We start from the raw sequence: 19243 nt of genomic DNA, 5'->3' as shown, positions 1-19243 counted from the left end.
GCCACATTGCCGCATGCCTTAGAGCCTCATTGTGAATATATTCACATATGATAACATGTTATCATATGTTTATATATTAATATATATATAAGAACATGTGATATTAACAGCTACAATAAAACAGTCAGTTTTCCACTTGCTAGAGAATCCATAGAAATGTTGTTACCTGTAGACGCACACGGTCCAGTCTGGTTTGTGGCTGACCTCTTCTTCCTCTCATGTTTGTAGAATAAATGAGGCTTACTGTGTTCCTCCTCATCCTCCTCACCATCATCTCTCATTAGAGGTTCTAAGAAATATTCTCCATTGTGTGTTGTAAATGTACCAATCTGCGAGGTCAAAGAAAACAGGGCAAGATTACAGATAAGATGCCACTGTGTGTATAATTAAAAGAGTCTCAACTTCAACAATATATACATATGTAATATAAATAATTTTTAATTTTAGCAGCATTGTGTGTAACAGCCAGTATGCAAGACAACAGAGGATATGTCCATCCAACATACAAAGATATGTTCAATGAAAACTTTTATTTAAGCATATTCGCTTGTACGTCGAACAAAAGATGAGTTACCAGCAGCGCAAAAAGGATCATACAGTATATACATGATTATATACATGATTGTGTATAGATCAAGTACTTGGCTTACATCATATATGCATTGTTATTACAAGCACAATATTCCAGTGTTGTAAGGTTATTCGGTTGTAGTTGAGGAGTTAACTGGAATATCGCTGAAAACATGTCTATTTAAAAGAAATGAATTTGTGTAGATGTCATTCAAAACAAATTATAAAATTTTAACATTGCTACAACGTAATCTATAGACAATCAGAATTTGCTCACTTAGTGGAGTAGCAAGTAAAAAACAAAAACACTTGATGGTCAGGCACACCATCATGGCACATTTACCTCAAATACTGCCCATGCATGTCAAAGAGCATTCCATGACTGGGTGGATATCAGCTCATTGGAATGAATTATTTTTTTGGACTACATCAACACATATGATTTCATTTCATGAAAATCACTAATAATATATCAATGAAATAATAAAATAATATAAATTAAAAAATAGAAGAATCTTTGATTTGCACAAAAAATATCAACATGAGAGACGTGAGTTTTTGTGTGTGTGTTTGTGAATGGATCCATGTTTCTGGTGCAAGAGCAAGGACTAAAACAATGGTTATTAAAATGAGATTTCCCCTGAACATTTCACAAAACATAATTTCACACCAAATGTCTGCTCTATAAAAACAACATCTGTTTCTAGACTCTCATGTAGGTTCTACTTCTGAAACAATTCAACAATTTCAAGCTTCAGTTTCAAAGATCATCACAGGACTACAATGTCTTCGTCAGTTTTAAATTGCACCTCCGAGCTGGTATTCTCCCCTGCACGGAGAAGCACTGGAACAAATGTAATCTTCCACTTCTTGCACATTTTGATCTTTACAATCCACTTTTTTCTTTGTCACAAAAACATTTGTAAAAATATCTATATAGCTTATTTATGAGCTTATTTATGTTTGCCTACAAGCGATATGGAACAAAGAATATATGATGTAACATGACTATCAATTCAATTTACATCTGCAAATGTTCACTGCTGCTTCTAGTTCTGAGTGGTTTGCTTGATAGATCTTTGTTGTCTACAATGGAAAAGAGAAATCAAGGCAAGCTTTAACATGAGCTCACTCAGTCCTACCACAATGATGTTTACATGGTAATTTCATATGCTCACTTTAACAGGATATTGCTGGTTTGAACACTATCACTCTGAGGATTTTCCACTCATAGTAACAGGAGGAATTCTGACAGGGGAGCACATTGTGACGTAGCCTTGGGGATGGAAAGATGACATAACCCAGCCCGTGCACATGCTGTAAAAACACGTCAACTCTCACAGACAGCACAGTGACTAACACACACACAGAGTCAAGTTAAATCCAATTCTATTCTGGTAAGTGGAAAAATCTCATCTATAAAAAATGCTTAATTAGATACCATCATGTTTCTCTACCATATTGGCTCAAATGAACTCATTAACCCAGAAAACACCCCAGTAGCGACTATATAGCTGAACACTCTGGTTCCGGAAGTAAAATCCCATTCAACATTGCTATAAGGAATTATACTGTTTAACAACAAAACATTTGGGGTGCTCCAATCGGGAGGCCCCTGCTGAAGTAGGCAGAATTTGCACACTCCTGAGACAAAGACTGTCCCATTCATAAAGCAGCATAAGAAAGCATGGTAAACATTGATTTCTTGATCTCTGTCTTTACTTTTTTTAATTTTAATTGTTAACAACTTTAATTGTTGTATGTGTGTATTTAACATATTTGTGTTTGCAGAATTTTTTCCTGTGGTATATTTTTGGCAGTTTGCTTGTCTAACGCAACCTGACAGGTTGTTTGTACCTTGCTAGGTAAAGCTAAGCTTAGTAGGGTGAGTTAGCAGACTAGCTGTGTAAACACACTGGCTCTTCAAAACTAGTAAAAGTCCAGTTTAAAATATTGGCCATTCACTGTTTCATAGTGCTTTTTATATGTAAATAATTTATGTTTGATACTATATAGAGATTTTTTTCGTCCTCAGCGACTAAGTTAACGTTACTGTAGCAGAGAAGCACTGGCTGAGGAGTTGAGGAAGAAAAGCTGTTATGGGAAGAAAACTATGCTGAACGACTGAAAGCAGCTTACTTGTCCAGCCTATACTGGGGAAAACACTACAGAAACAGCACTGTAGACTGAAGTTCTCACTGAACAACAAACAAAACTTTTACTTACTGGACAATGTAGAAGTTCAGAAGTAAAATATTTTTTAAATAAATACCACAAATTCTTATTTTTATTCTACTCTGCTTGTCTTGTATTGCTGTGCTTATCACAGTCACATCAGCGTTAGGTAAATGGTGACGGCAAAATGTCAGACAAGGAATTCATAAATCAGACGAGAATGCATAAAATAAAATGCATATTAGTCAGCGTAACAGATGGTGTGATCCTTTCTTCTAAGTGCATTTTGTCTGAAATTATATCCTTTCTGTGTCTAAAATAAAGCAGGTTCATTAGAGTAGATGAGAATAGTGAATAAATTGAAATAATTCAGAAACTAGTACTCACAATTATCTGTATTTAACCGGGGACACCAAGTCGAGTATATCACGACAGATACGACCCCTTAAAGCAACCTGTTCTTCTTACATAAATTTCCACAACAGTGTCAATGCAAGGAAAATAGCTGCTGCAGATTCGGGAGCCGTCCTTTTATACCTTGGTAATCCACCTTTACAGTCGGAGGTAAGTGTAAGCTAACGAGCAACTGTGACTAAACAAGTGAAACATGAACAGCACAGTGAAACTTATGAGACATATGATGGCTCTAAAGCCCTGTCCCAAAAGTGATACCTACTAAGGTACACAGACCAACCTATAGTGACAGGCTCCTGCACAACATAAAAAACATGTAGATGAGACGAACATCCTGATACATTTGCATTACTGATAATGACAATGAAATATATATACGATATCACAAGCACCTAAATACAAAAATTTATGATGCAAAAGCTGGAAATTAAATAAATAAATTGGTTGTTAAAATTAAAAAAGGAACTCTCTCACTCTCCTCTACCTTTTGTCCCACAGCAGGCTCCCCAACATAAAAATACACATATAAATGTAATGTCAAAGCTCCTTTAGCCCTCAAGTTCCACTTTCAGTAATTACATTAGTATGCTGGTACCTCTTTAACAATCAATCAAAAACTAAAGACAGAAATCAAGAAATCAATGTTTACCATGTTTTCTTATACTGCCTTCTGAATGGGACAGTCTTGGTCTCAGGGGCGTGCAAATTATTGGCCATGCAGGACATTAATAAAATAAAAGCCTGAAATACTTTATAACCTAGCTTATAGTATCTAACGTGATGGATTTTTCCCATCGCTTCTAATCGATTCTGTCTATCCATCAATTCTACTTTGAAGATAGTCAGCAAAACGTCCTGACGCCATGAGGGAGGCAAGATACTTTGCTTGGGTTTCATGATTTCCAAAGGGGACGTAACATTAGCAAGGTTAGCAAAATTACTCTGATGTTTGTATAAGTTCTTGCCTCGTATTTTAAATTCGCCTCTTTGTGGCTGTGATTCAGTAGAAAAATGTCAGACATTCATCAAGAAGGAGTGCCAATCCCATGGTTTTGTGAATTCGAAGCTAACCCTATCCCAGCACAGATAGCAAGATGCTCGCTGGTTTACATACTATTTAACACCGGCCATAGGCTTACGCTAACAGTAGCCTGCGAAACTTAGTGTTAACGTCAGTTAAATTCAAATCAAGTGAAACAGATAGCTAGTTAACCTAAGCTAGCTAGCGTTAGCTATTTAACTGGCTCTCACTACGTGACTTTTTTCGGGAGCACCACTCAGTCTCGAACGTCGAGCACATTTTAACCTGCATCATTATGGGATAATGCTAACGTTAGTTGGCTAAAATAACTAAGACTTGCTATCCTGACTGACTAAACTCACAGTTTACATGGTCACAAGTTACTAACGATAACTTAGGTCACATTAAATTAACATTAAACTTGCCAAAATGGCGTAATTACGACATAAGAATGAGTCTGTTATAATAATAATAATAATAATAATACGCCTCAAGATATTCGTTCTAAGAGTAACAACTAAAAGGAGTAAGTTAAACTATAATCTTCAAACGACCGTTGCACCTGATTCCACTGAGTTTCCATTAAATTTTGAATTTTAAAATGAGGTCATGAGCGCGAGCTGCAGCAGAGCGCAATGGGTATTAACAAGTACACATCGCCATGACCTCACATTAACCCGCATTAAAATGAAGCTATACAAATCCTACTGAGGAGGTACATCTAACATCTAAGCTGCAGTTTAGCGTGAGGGGCTAACCTACTGTCATCAAGGTGTCAGTTTAATCTTAAGGATGGACCAACACATTAATTCTTTGGCATCTTCCTAATGCCATTTGATGCCATTTTAGCCAGGTCTGTGCTACTGCTATGTAACTGTTAACAAACTATGCCTTGTTTAAGTGCCTAATTTTGTCTTTACCACTCCTTAAAGTGAGGACCCCAACGTCGCCATTGTAAATTTTGCCTGATTTTTTTTTTTTATGTCGACATACACACAAGAAAGGGTGTTGTCTACGGACAGATGTCTTCTGTTAAACTAACCTGACAGTACTGCCTTATGATATGGAGATGCTACACTCATCGATGGCTACACCAGGTTCAGCAAGTTCAGAGAGGGCATCAGATGGTGTAAAAACAGTGAGTGAATGGTGAGGAAGAGGCTCTGGTTCCAGCTTATCCCCTGGCTGAATGGCTGTATGCATCTGTACACAAGTCCATCAGAAATCATCTTGTACTCTGGGGTTATTAAGTCAAGGTGCAGACAAGGACTGTCAGCTGGGGCTTGAATGAGGCACAGAGTCTGCTGCTATCACCAGTTTTCATTACCAGAGAGGATAGGACGATTTCTGAGCTGATGTACAGGCCCAGTGTGCCTGAGGAGCTCAATGTGTGTAGATATGTAAGAGTTGAGCAGCTGTGCTGCTGCACTGACTCGTGCCATTACTGATCCTGAACAAGACAAAAAAACTCTCAAAAGGACTAAATAAACTAGGTGTAAAATACCCAAAATTGAGCTAAATCTAGAAAAAATCTTTATAATTGATTAGGTGCAAATCCAAAGTTGTGTGAGTCCAGCAAAGTGTTCAGTTTCACTGCTCAGGTATCAGTAACAGTGTTCACAAGTGCAAAGCCAGCTGCTGTTCAGGAATGAGTGCTGAAATGACATGTTTGAATGCAGCCTCTCCAAAGTACTTTGTACTATCACTGCTTTGCACACACAATCTAAGCTAACACAGTAAAGGTGAATGCTACATAAACTGCAGACCTAGGGGAACCTCAGTTGCTAATTCAGGCTGTTTGATACGTGATGATGTGTAAATCTCATATTTCAAATAGTGCCAACAGTGCTGCTCTTTGCACTGTACATAAGTTCCTGCAGTGTACATATAATATCTGAGACAGTGACCCAAACTGCAAATTATGCAACTTGAAAGTTTAATTTTTAAATCTCTAGAAATGCAACTTTTATCAATATTTTATCAATATCATCAACAATGTTGTCTTAACAAGTTTAAGGGGAACTTTAACCTAATAAGACAGAGCCCTTTTTACTATGTGATCATCTGTCTTTATAATTGTTATTCTAAATCTTTCTATTATAATCTCTAAAAAGGCAATAAAGACATTGGGGGAAAAAGGATTGTCAAGAAAGAAGTTAGTTCCCAAAAATAAAGCAATGAAGTTAAAAATGTTAATGCACATATTTTCTTTAGGACCCCACACAATCCAACACGATACTCAAACAGAACAGAAGTGCTTCAATGAGAGACTGTTTATAATGGTCATGTCAGTGTCCTCTAAGAAAACAGAATGATGCATGGTCAGTTAATTTCCTCATGAGCTCATCAAAGCTAAATGCATGCTGTCACTAGGGCCCTAATGCAGTTCTGAGAAATTACAAATTTAGAACTTTGCATCCCCAGCAATGGGAGTTAATGCCGCCTCCCATTTACCTGCATGAGTGATCTCCTTGCTAAGATAGTTAACAAATGGACACATACCAATAGGTCATGAGGTGAATCATCAAAGAGCTGATACAAATAATGGCTAGTGGCCAGTTAATTGAAAGCAAGTGACCAGCTTCAGAAATGTTTTAAATGCAGATAATTTGGTGGATAAAAATAGAGGAGGATAAAATAAGAAGGAAAAAAACACAACTGTAGGCTACAGTTGAGCTATAAATGCTATAAACGTTTTTCAGTCCTAGTCCAAGAGCCTCCGTTCCCTGCTAATTTTAGGGCTTTCACTATTCTAGCATACCCATGTTGATGCAAAACTGGGACATTGTGCGACCTGGAGATAAGACAATGCATCATGGAGAATCAGTTTTCTGTTTATTGTTGCATCTCATACAGTTACATTGTCTATACTCCAAATGCTCTAGCTGCATTAGTAAGCTTTGCAACAATATGGATTCAGTCACCATTTTCCTTTATTTAAATTTTAAAATATCATTAGAATACTGAATCACAAACAAAAGAGTGGTTAAAAAAGCCCAAACCTTGTATGCATACATTTATAGGATGTCTCGGTCTATAGGACCACTAAATACAGTGGTATCTAACTTGTGTTTTACCCATACAAACTCAAAATAAATCCAGCGATCAACCCCTAAACCTTATATGCGTCCTTAGGGTTGAGTTCTTCACACTCATAACTACAGAACCATTAGTTTCATAGTAGTGACCAAATAATAATTCCTAAAATAAATAACTGCATAGTATGCATGAGGTCCAAACGGACAAGCAAGAATCATGCCCTTTCCCTGCTGCAAGATGTGTGTCCAAGAAAGGAGCATATGCATTTTCAGTAGGCCACATGCTACTTCAGTTATGCAGGATATCATTGTTCCAGGAAGGCTCACATTATCACCAACTGGCACCCTTGAAATGACTAACTTGATTCCCTCTACTCATGCTTGGGTGTCTACTTGATCATACACCTATATCCTTTTATCCTCATGAAAAGGACCACAGAACTCAGCCAAGACAAATGATCACTGAAACCAACTTGAAGAGTTCAGTGTGACTCAATGCAACTGATGTACACACCATCTGCATGAAACCCAAACAGTAAAATCCCTTGTGGTGGATGTAATCTTAGAGCATTCTTTCAAGTCCAGCTGGTCTTACGTGACTACTGCCGGTCTAAATTCTACTAGATGTTCACTGCACTCTATAGACGTTTGATAGATGTTCATTCTACTCTGTAGATCCAGGCAGGGAATCAAGGGCCCGGCCAGCAGTGCTTGCTTATTTCCCTGCCTTAACACCCAACAAACTTGGCATGTAACTGATGAGTTGATTCAGGTGTGTTTGAGTAGGACAATCACCAGTGTTCACAACCCCTGGTGCAGTTGTTCAGTATACGGTCAAGCAGCACAGCATCTCCATCTCATTGTACAGGGTTAATACTCATTCCACACTGTATGTTCTTCATACTGTGTGGTATTTGCTGTGAGAACCCTGCCGCTCTACTGTTGAGACAGGACAAGAGGTCGTGTATCCTGGTGATCTCCCACCCCCAAAACACACACACAGAGTTCTCCGGTGTGTGAGCTGTAGTCGCTTTACTCACCAGTCCCGTGCACAGGCTAAAGACCGCCCGGTGCCCGCGCTTGCCGTTCACGTGGCCCGTGAAGAAGCAGTGGTGCAGCTCCTGCTCCTGCCCGTCAGCTGCCTCGCGCCTCCCGCGCGCCCCCAAGTGCGTCACGGTGTACGAGGGCGCGATGAAGGCTGCGTCCGCGCTTAGGTTCAACAGGAAGCGCTGACCGAACGCCTCGAGGCGGTAGTGGGCGCGTGAGGAGGGCGCCGCCAGGGCCACGTCCGCGCTCCGCCGCCTCCTGAAGTGCAGCTGCCGCGGGAAAGACTCGCCGAAGTCATTGACCCGCACAGGGGTCACGATCTCATAGACCGAGAGCTGCTGGATGAAGCTCTCTGTGGGAAACACACAGACAGACACCAGACACAGAGCAGCCTTTAAACACGCCGCGGATGAAGTGATCTGTGAACTGCAGTGTCCAATTAACACCACAAAAGATGGTTCTTCAAGGGTTCTTTAGTAAAGGGAATGGTTCTATGTAGAACCACGACTACCCAAAGAACCATCTGCATGCTTAAAGGGGCTCTTTGCGTCATGGAATGGTTTCAGATTGATGGAAATGGGTTTTAGTCTTTTTGGTTCTATATGGAACCTTTCTGAAAGGGTTCTATGTAGCACCAAAGTGGGTTCTTCTATTCTTCTAACTTGTAACAATGGCAGAACCCTTGTTGGTTCTTATATAGAACCATATGACACATTCTCCGTCAATCTGAAGAGCCATTTCAATACAGTGGACCATTTAAGCATGCAAATAATTCTTTGAGTCTTCATGGTTCTATATATAACCGTTCCTTCTACTGAGGAACCACTGAAGAACCGTCTATTTTAAGAGGGTAGATATGAAATATGTTACAGCTGGAAAGAATGACTAGTTTTACTCGTGTGAACCACTTGACACATTTACTCCTGTGTACATGTACGAGCTCACCTGTAGACTCAGTGTTTTGAATGAGTCAGTTAGTTACTGCATGTAGGCACAGATGAGCTTCACTCATAACTGAGTTCACAGTCGTTTGCTGACAGACGTCTAATCGTGTTTTTGTGTAGGATGTGTGTTTCACAGTGCATGCTCTCTCCTGTGGGATACTTTTACTCCTCTCCAACCGTAACCAACACGTTGTTGGGATCGGGACCCCCTCCAAGCCCAAACCCAAACTAACAGCACAGCAGCACCGCTTCAGCCAATCTGAGCTTCACACTCCCCCTACCTTGCTTTGGGTGCAGTCTGTAGGGCAGGGAGCTTCGGCCGAGCGCCGGGAGGTGACACACGAAGCCCAGCAGCCACACGGCGAAGCGCATGATGTCCTCGCGGCTCCGGTTGTGCCCCCCTCCACCTCCTCCTCCACCTCCACCACCTCCTCCTCCTTCTCCTCCCGGCCGCTCAGGAGCACCGGCAGCAGCTCGCGGAGTCTTTCTGCACGGCTGAAGTCGCCAAGCGCGCCCGCCTCATCGCATTCACTCCCGCGCACACATACACACATCCAGCGGAGCCCTAGTAGTCTGTTGCTTACTGCCGACACATTGCTGGTCGGTGCCTATGCGAGTTACGTCTAGGCAGAGGGGTCGGCGTTGCCAGCTCGACTTTTTTTCCCTTCGATATCCATAGGAACCCCCCCACCCCTTCCCCCCAGCCCCCCTTCCCCTTAAACTCTGAGCGCTCACTCACCGACTCGAGCTGCAGGAACGCCCCTGAGCAGCGGGGCCAATAGCGAGATAGGAGCACAGCTACTGCTGCTCAGTGCGCCAGCACTCATATCGGCGCTGCTTGAGCCCTGGACTCAGAACACACCTCCACCAGAGTCCCACAGCAGCGCGGAGAGGCTGACCTCGGCCTGCTGGGCTTTATTCTGTGCTCTGTTCACACGATCGTCGGCAGGCTAACAGACAGGAATCCAGGCTAACGCCTTTTTGAGTCATTTTACTTTATGTTTGTAATTCAGTTCACTTTTCAACAAAATCCGTCCACCTGTGCTCATAGTGGTCACGCTTTCGAGCAGGCTCGACTGAGGTTGCAAAGATCGATGTGGCGCAAACGTGACTTCTTCTGGACGTGCTTTATCGATGTGGTAGATGCATTCAGTGTATGTTGTTCAAAACTGAGAAGTACTTGCAACCCCTAAACGTCTCAAACTCAAAAAGGTCCCTGAACATGTTGTTATACTGTCGAGAGAGTGTCTAGAGAGAAACATGCAATGTCAGGGAAATGTCATTGTTTAGCAGCTTTACCCACAATCAGCAAGCTTCTGCTTCTGTCTTAGGTATTCTTACCTAACTAGAGCCACAGTATTGTTTTGTTGTGACGCCTCAGTTCAATTCTAAGCAATTCAGGAAAATCTGGAGTATTGAAACATTTTATAAATGACTTTTTTTTTCTAAAAGCCTGCAGTAAAAGAACAAAAAGCACCAAAAGCTGTGAGGAACGCTCTTTAGTGACTTTAACTACTAGCAGAATACTCCATGTGAACATTTCAGCTCCATAAAAGAGCACAGTAAATAATACAAAGGTAAGGGATGAGGGATGGTAAAAGGGTGGTGAAAGAAAATAAAACTTCAAACAATCCAAAGCTCACTTATCAGTGAAACAGGGTGGAAGTAGAGATATGGTTACTACATGCGATAGCCACTGGCTAACTCTTCTTAACAGACAATGCAGTTGAGATGAAAGGAATATAAATACCTTAAAGAATTACGTGTAGTAATGCTTACAGACTCAGTAGGCCACTAGGTCACTTCACTATACAGAAAAAAAGATCCAGACTATTTCATCACTGGTAAAACTATAAATTGTGACAAAGTGTCTATGAGATCTGTGAGGAAGCTGTGAGTTGTGAGAAGTTTTGCACAGGGCTGCCAGGGGTTGTGTACAGGTTTACAATACACACACATGTATCTTTCTAATTCTTTATTGCAATACTTGTTGTAAAGCAGCTATTTGCTACAGGTTGGGTTCCCTCGGGCCACTGTTAGATGAGTTATCCAGCATGTTAAACTCATTCAGTACCCCCCTTTGACTTCATAAATGAGTAAGATGCCTACAGAGGCTGTAAATACAATTTCATCCAAGCGTGTGGAGTGTTTCATTAAGAGAATGGTTAGAGATGCTCTTGGGGATTTTTATCCCTGCCAGATGTTCCTCTTAATGAGGAGAACAGTGTTGTGGTTTCCTTCTACAGGTTGGTGTACATGTCTGGAAATGTTTATGACAACTTCTGAAAGAATCATAGAAAATACATCCATGGGTCTGGAGACCAGCATAACACAGACCTTCCCACAGCATTTGCAGGGAACTTTCTGGTGCTTAATGGCTACAAAAAAACACAGTTAGCTTTATTGCAGTCTGTTGCTTTGTGACATTGGAGGACTATTTAAATGCCATTTTCACTACAAAGCAAGGTGCCATAAGCTTAGTTTACCAGATTCTACATGTCATTGTCCAGTGCTGTTCAGACTCTATGACTTCCACATGTGGAGCTGCTTGTTGTCATATGATGGAACACTCCTCTCCTCTCTTGACCTTTGACTTTGAGCTGAACCTCAGCAAGACTCTGGAAAACAAGGAAAAGTGAAGTGGTCAGTGTTCTAATGAGACACTTAAGAATTTTGTAGTGTTGCTTTTAGGTGTTAGAGCGAAGTTACTTGCTTAATTCAAATATATTATTCAGGTTTTCCGATGACAATACTGGAGATGGAAATGAAGCCCAAGTGAAAATGTTAATTCTGCAGTTCATTATGAACCGAATATGACTGTAGTAAAGTTTTTTACAGCTGGCTTTAACAGTGTACTACACTTAAATCGCCCGATAATCAGGAGTAGTCCAAAGCTTTTTAATTCACCACTCTGGCCCCTGAACCAATGAAACCTGTTGCCAAAATTAAGAATTTGTGGCCTGAATAATAGAAAAATTGTATTTACAATGGACAAGCATGATTTAGTTTAAAAAATAGTCAGGTATTGCTTTGAAAAAGGAAATATTTATTTAAGTCTTTGCATTAATAAAAACAAGACCATGAACATTTTACATTATTTAATACTTTGATTCATAGAGTGATATTAGTAAACTTTAGTCAATAGAACAGCATCTGTGCCTTATCAGAACAGCTCAGCAAGGGGACCACCACCATCATTACACAGCCACATTAGCTGTTGCAGTGGTTACAGTTAACAAATTGTGACAAAATCTGATTACTCTGATTAGTTACATGTCCGATGAACAGGTTTGATAAAAGAGAAAAAGGATCTCCAAGGCAAATGGTCGCTCAAGCCACAGATTTGTGAAACATCGTGGCCAGAGGCACTGAACAATACCTCTGCCCTTGATGAAATATTAGTAGATAAAGATGATTGAACATTGCTATATTTTCAGATTTACAAGCTTCAGTTTTTTTTCTAGTTTCTTGGCCTTCTTCTATCTTTCCCTCCCACTGATAATGGAGAAGGTAGCCATGATACCCCGCATAGCCCTGATCTAAATCTGAATATACTCTGACTCCGAGTAGAGCACACTTCTAGCATTTAATTTCTTCACTTTTGCCTTCGTGACTCTACAGGTCTTTTAAAGTGCATTCTATGTATATATTATAATTTGTACACCAACATATTCTACTTATTCATGCAATCATCTGGCCAGTCATGTGGCAGTAACGCAGTGTGTAAAATCAGGCAGATACAGGGGTGAACGGGTAATGTTCACATCAACCATCAGAAAGGGAAAGGAACATGATCTCGGTGACTTTTTCCATGGCACGATTGTTGGTACCAGGCGCATTGATTCGAGTATTTCTATATGTGCTGCTCAGCTGAGGTTTTCATGCATAACATTCTCTACATTTTATACAGAATGGTACAACAAAGAAAAAGCATCCAGTGAGTGGCAGTTCTGTGACAAATGTAGCCGAGTCAGAAGAATCTAGATTTTTGCTGAAGCACACAGATGGTATGGTGAGAATTTGGAGCCAGCAGCATGAATTCATGAACCCTGCTTTGTGTCAACAGTTTAGGCTGGTGGAGGTGGTGTAATGGTGTGGGAAATGTCTTCTTTGGGCCTGTTAATACTAGTCAATCATCACTTGAATGCCATGGACAATTTGAGCATTGTTGCTGACCATGGGCATCCCTTTCTGGCCACAATTTAACATCTTGTAATGTCTTACTTCCTGCATGATAATGCTTCATGTCATGAAGTAGAAGTCATCTCAGCTGGTTTCATGATCATGACAATGAGTTCAGTGTTCTTCAGTGGCCTTCCCCGCCACCTGATCTAAGTCCAGTAGAACACCTTTGGGATGTGTTAGAACAGGAGATTTGCAGCATGAAAGTTAACCTGAAAATTCTGTAGGAATTGCATGATGCCATCATAAACTTGGACCAGAATCTCAGAAAAATATTCCAACATCTTGTGGAATACATTACCCAAAGAATTGAAGCTGTTTAGAGAGCAAAGGGAGGCCCTACAGTAGTATTATTATAATGTTCCTAATAAAGTGCTTAGTGGGTGTAGATATATATGTAATAAGATTTTATTCAAAGTGATTTTGGACCATTGCAATTTGTCCATTCATTATGAAATTTTGACAATATAAAGGAGATATACAGTTTTGTTCATCTTAAAAATGTCAAACCTGTTGTTTATGGTTCTTCAAACAGCTTGTTTTTAAAATATAAGAATAAAAGAGTTCTTAAATAGGAAACATTAGTAAACTTTTTTGGAGCTATATTGTACTGCAGGAAAATCTTTTGTGTAGCATTCATTATTGGCTCCACATAATAGTTTAACATATCAAGGCATACGGTTTAAACTCAAATTACAACAAAAATCTGTGCATTTATTTGGTGAATTACACACATTAGTCACACATTGAGAATTAATTCTAAAAGAATTTAGTAGTTTTAACTCTAGCAGTAATTTCAAATTAGAAGTAATTTGTCTTGCAGAATCAGCTCTCCCTCTTTCCCTGTAAGTGTGTATCGTGTGTTTTTGGAAAGCGTATGGTTTGATTTTAAGTGATAATAACTTGTGTTGCCTAGCGACTTGTCTGAAGCACAGCTTGGCTTAATTCAGTATTACAGAAGAGACTCACACTGTCTCTCATGTCTCTCATGTCATCTCTCCAAATCATGACACACTGTTAGAGCACTTCAAAACACCAATCCCTCTCGTGTGAGTACTCCCTAGACAAAGCCATATCTGACCACTGAGGAAATAGTGACTCGCACGAGAAGGGATACAGTGCTGTAATTTGACTTAGAATGCCTTCTCTTCCACTTACAAATATGAATGCGGTATTGATTAAAATTTTCACACTTTCACCGCCTCTTTTAATAAACTATGAGTGAGAAATAATTCATGTAAAATACAACAGGGTTTGTTATTGCTGCCAATAACTGTGATTTTTAACTTTTAACTATTTTAACACCAACATGTCATAACATTTCAAGCCCCTGGAATTAAGAAAATAAACAGTTACTAACTGACAAAGTGGACAATAAAGAAGAATGAAGATACTCATACGGGGACTGTCAGGTTATCACCCACCTGAAGACAAAAATAATTGAATTAGTGTTCCATTTCTCCTAACTGGAGCAGTGTGTATTACCCATAGTGCATGAGCAGCAGTGGTAGCCATATGCCCATGCCCACATCAGAGAGCCTCCATAAGGACTGAAAAGCATGATAGGAGGACTGCAGTGCAAGCCTTTCAACTGACAGTGCTGGGATTTACTGCCCACCACACTGACCCTCTCTCTATCCCACAGCTTGAGCTGCCCATCCCTCAGTGTTCAAACGATTCTTCTGTCTTCCCAGCAGGGGTCACTGGGTTTGGACCTGCAGCAGTTAAGAGTGATCTACAAGTCAAGATATATAGATCACAATGCAATGGACCCTCCCTTTAAATGTTGCAAATACAGCTAACTGGACAGTATGGCCAAACATGAGTGAGTAAGGGTACCAGTTTGAAACAGATTTAGGTAGTGTTTTGTTGTGATACATTTACCCTACTAACCACTGAAACATTTAGAATTTTGTATTTTTAAGCTGTTGCAAAAATACCTATGAGTATGATCGATGACTACTATAAAGATATGTCATATAATTGAATGAGAACATTATTATGTTACATTGATGATGTTAATGAAGTATAACATAAACAAAAGATAACTGGAAACTCTGTAGACATTTCCCTAGAGCTTCTCCTGATCATGTGACCATTTGAGGAAAAGGCTAGCCTGTGTGAGAGCAAAAAACAATATTGTCTCACTGAAAATATTCCAGATATAAAAGTTCTATCCCCTTGTCTCAGTTGGTCTTCTTCAAGCAGCAGAAAAAAAAGTATAAGTATACCTGAAAAAGGCTATGGGCCTAGGATAAATACTAGGATTAATAAATGACTGCAGAAGTTGATTAATTAACAACCATTCCTCAAGTTCAAGTGATTATAGTAGGTTGAAGTAGAAACGCTGATGGCCTAGATCAAGTACAACAACTGCAAACGCTGAGTGCACACTAAAAGGCAGTCTCATTAAATTATCCCAGCACTGAGAAAGCATCAAAATCAATCACTCACTGTACACTTCCACAATCAGGTCTCAGATTGGATTGCTTTCTCTAATTCATTACATTCCCTTAATGGAATTAGTTTTAGACTTGAAACATGGTAGGGCTGTTTATTAATCATGTTGGTCCCTTGAGAGGAGAAAACACAGAGAGAGTTAGTGGAAAACTATAAGCTAGAGACACAAGAGTTTAAAGGAATAGCAAATGGCAAAACTTGCTAAAGTGCATAATAGTGAATAGAAACTAGCAGCCACCAGTTAGTATGATGTCATTTATTTCTATCAACCAGTGCGGTCACTACTTGGGGTGTGGGGGCAGTTGGCACCAGGAGGACAGCATCCTAAAATCTTTTTGGACCCCTGATAAAAATACTGACACAATTGCACACCCATGACTTACCAAAGGATTCTTATTTTTTTGGCAAGATGGTGAAGTTGTTTGCGTTGAGAACATTAACTTAACAAGAAAGAACATTAACAAGAAAATTACATTGTCATTTGTTTATTAACTGAAAGGGATTTTCATATGCAAAGGAATTCATATTTTAGCTTTGTTGACAGACCATTTACTTTAAGGCCTAATTCTTCCCCCATCTCCTCCTATGCTCCCTTCTCTCTCCTATCCTCCCCAGTTCCCACTTCATTTCTCAGATGCTCTATCTCAAGAGACCATGCATTCAGGCCACCTGAGACCTATGTGTTCTTTCCTGCCAGATTAAGACCCTCTCAGCTTCCAGCCCAGCTCTACACTATCCCTCTTTTAAAGCTGCAAATTCCAAGGCTGCAGTATGCTGTCAGGTTTCTTCCTGCTCTTTGAGTGGAGCATTGTCAGGCTTAAGACCTGGTGACAGCTTTAGTGACACTGTCAAAACACTCCTTTCGAAATTTCACACTCCACTTCTGTAGCCTCACTCAGTGTATGTGTGCATCCCTGGAAACACAGCGTAAAATTTGCAAGAAAAGGTTTGTATGAAAGTTACATTAAAAATCCAGTTACGTTAGTCATGTTAAAAATCCAGCGAAGTTTGAATTAAAAAACGTACAAATATAATGAAAAACAGCTTAAAAGCTTATCTGAGAACTGTCTGGGTGTAGTCCTTATATTCTGATAAGCACACATGATTGACAGCCTCCAGTGTAGCGCTCCCAGCCTGCAATGCCACTGAAGCAGAGCTTAACTGAAATAAAATGAGTGAAACAGACTCAGTATATATAGGTGGTGGTGTAGAGTATACCAGCAGTGTCCGTGACTAAAACCTTTTTATGACTTTTATATGGCAACACCTTAAATTAGGCCCTTATCCACTTGCTAGATGTTCATCCATGGAATACTGACAGACAGGTAAAACGATTAAACAAACAATTGATGGACAGGCGGACGAAAAAATGAATGGACAGGCAGCAGACAGACAAATAAGCCATTTTGATAACTCAGTTATGCTTGCCAGGATAGCTTTTGTTTGGTCATTAGCTTTCTTGTGGCTTCTAGACTACCAATCATTCAAAAAAGTAGTTGACTAGTCAACAATTCCACATAAAAAATGAACATGTTCTGAACATCAGTGAAAAGTATTTTATTAGTAATTTGCTAATAGATGCTGGTTCTAGCAGTAGATGCTTTTAAGATGTGAGATGTTCACTGTAGAAGAGTTTTTGTTGTATTTCATTTCATTTCAGCCTCAAGCACTCTGTCTACATACGTACACAGACTGTCTGATATGAACTGCATGCTGAAATCACTGCAGCCTCACAGAGAATTTAAACTGGCTCTGGTCTATGCACCACTGTTTATCAAGCTAAATATTAGGAGCAAGCAGTAGCATCTACTCACCAATGAGGCCATTAAAGCTTTAGGCGTAGAGGCTGAAATATTCACAATATACCATTTTAAAACTTTACTCCTGAATTGTGTTTGGAACTGTAGTTAGCAAGTAAACGAGATATCGTCATGCCAACTGGTATTGGTATTTGTTTTCGTTGCTCACAGTCACTAAACAATCTGTGGTTGAATGTTTAGCAAGTAAGTCAAATGACCTTTTACTGTCAAGGTTCTTTAAGCCTACCCAGTCTTACAAGCCTGTATTTCAGTGCATGTTTACACAGCTTGCAGTGCAATTTGCTTCATTTTGTGTCGTGTCCACGCTAATAAAGTACTTTGGGATTTGTGTGTAGCAGAAATCTCTCCACTGCAGTTTTCACCGAGAGGAGTCCACGATTCCAAATGAATTTCAAATTTTGATTTTTTGGACCACAGAACACTTTTCCACTTTGCCATAGTTCATACTAATTGAGTTTGTGCCCCAAGAAGGCTGTAGCATTTCTGGACCCTGTTTATATATGATTTCTTCTTTGCATAGTAGCATTTTAACTTGCATTTGTGGATGTAACGACAAGCATGTTTACGGTTTTCAGAAGTGATCCTGAGTCCTTTCAGTGATTTACGCTACAGAATCAGGTCTGTTTTTAATGTAATGCTGCATGAGGGCCTGAAGATCACAGCCAGCCAATATTGGTTTTCATCCTTGTCCATTACATACAGAGAATTCTCCAGATTCTCCTGAATCTTTAATGACATTATCTACTGTAGATGATGAAACTCCCAAGTTTTTTGCTATTTTATGTTGAGAAACATTTTCTCAAATTGTTGTCCTGCACAGTCTTTCACAGAGTAGTGAACTCCTCCCTATCTTTACCCCTGAAAGACTCTCTGGGATGCCCTTTTTATACCAGTCATGTTACTGACCTGTAGCCAATTAACCTAGTTAGTTATGAGATGTTCCACCAGAACATTTATACAACTTAACCAGTCTTTTGTACCCCCTTCACGGCTTTTTTAAAATAAGTAGTTGGCATCAAATTTTAAATGGGCGTATGTTTTTCAAAAAAACATTTCTTATTTTCAGCATCTGATATGTTGTCTTTGTACAATTTTAAATAAATACAGTGTTTAAATGATTTGCACATCATTGCATTCTGTTTTTATGTACATTTTGTACAGCATCCCAAATGTTTTGGAAACATGGTTGTAGGGAAAAAAGTTAGGAACACTGTAGAATAGGGTGTGTAAGCTTATCTGAGAACGGGAAAGTGAACGAAAGAGCTGATCAGTAACAAGAGCATTGGTTTTCACTCTGCAAACAAGCTTAATACATGAACTGGCAATTCAATTGTTTTGTCAACATTACAAACTAAAGGAACTTCATTCATTCTAAAAAGCAGTTCCTATGTGGCTTAAATTGATATAAATCTTGTTTTTTGTTCTTTTCTCCCTTTACTTGTCAGTGCTAGTGTTTACTTTCAGAGCATTTGTTGAATGGGCAAAAGAAAAGTCTCAAGAAGCCTCTTGTTTGCCATTGTCTTGGTCTGCAAGTGCATTGACAGGCAAAGGCTTGTTGGAAGAACCATCAGG

The 19243-nt window shown here is 39.7% G+C and overlaps 1 protein-coding gene across 2 annotated transcripts in view; it reads right to left on the bottom strand.

Moving 5' to 3' along the window:
• The window catches only part of LOC108428407 (A disintegrin and metalloproteinase with thrombospondin motifs 20), a 93577-nt gene extending 83978 nt beyond the window's left edge, over positions 1-9599 (bottom strand). For both annotated transcript variants that reach the window (XM_017699384.2, XM_037543077.1), the window contains exons 1-3: positions 9491-9599; positions 8259-8617; positions 167-329 (exon numbers count right to left, since the gene is read on the bottom strand). In XM_017699384.2, coding sequence (XP_017554873.1) covers positions 167-329; positions 8259-8617; positions 9491-9581 — 613 coding nt within the window. In that variant the 5' untranslated portion in view covers positions 9582-9599. The remainder of the gene's footprint in view (positions 1-166; positions 330-8258; positions 8618-9490) is intronic.
• Positions 9600-19243: the final 9644 nt, after the last annotated feature.

The sequence above is a fragment of the Pygocentrus nattereri genome, chromosome 11 (assembly GCF_015220715.1).
Source record: "Pygocentrus nattereri isolate fPygNat1 chromosome 11, fPygNat1.pri, whole genome shotgun sequence".
Classification (NCBI taxonomy): Eukaryota; Metazoa; Chordata; class Actinopteri; order Characiformes; family Serrasalmidae; genus Pygocentrus; species Pygocentrus nattereri.
This window is presented reverse-complemented; position numbering and strand designations above follow the sequence as displayed.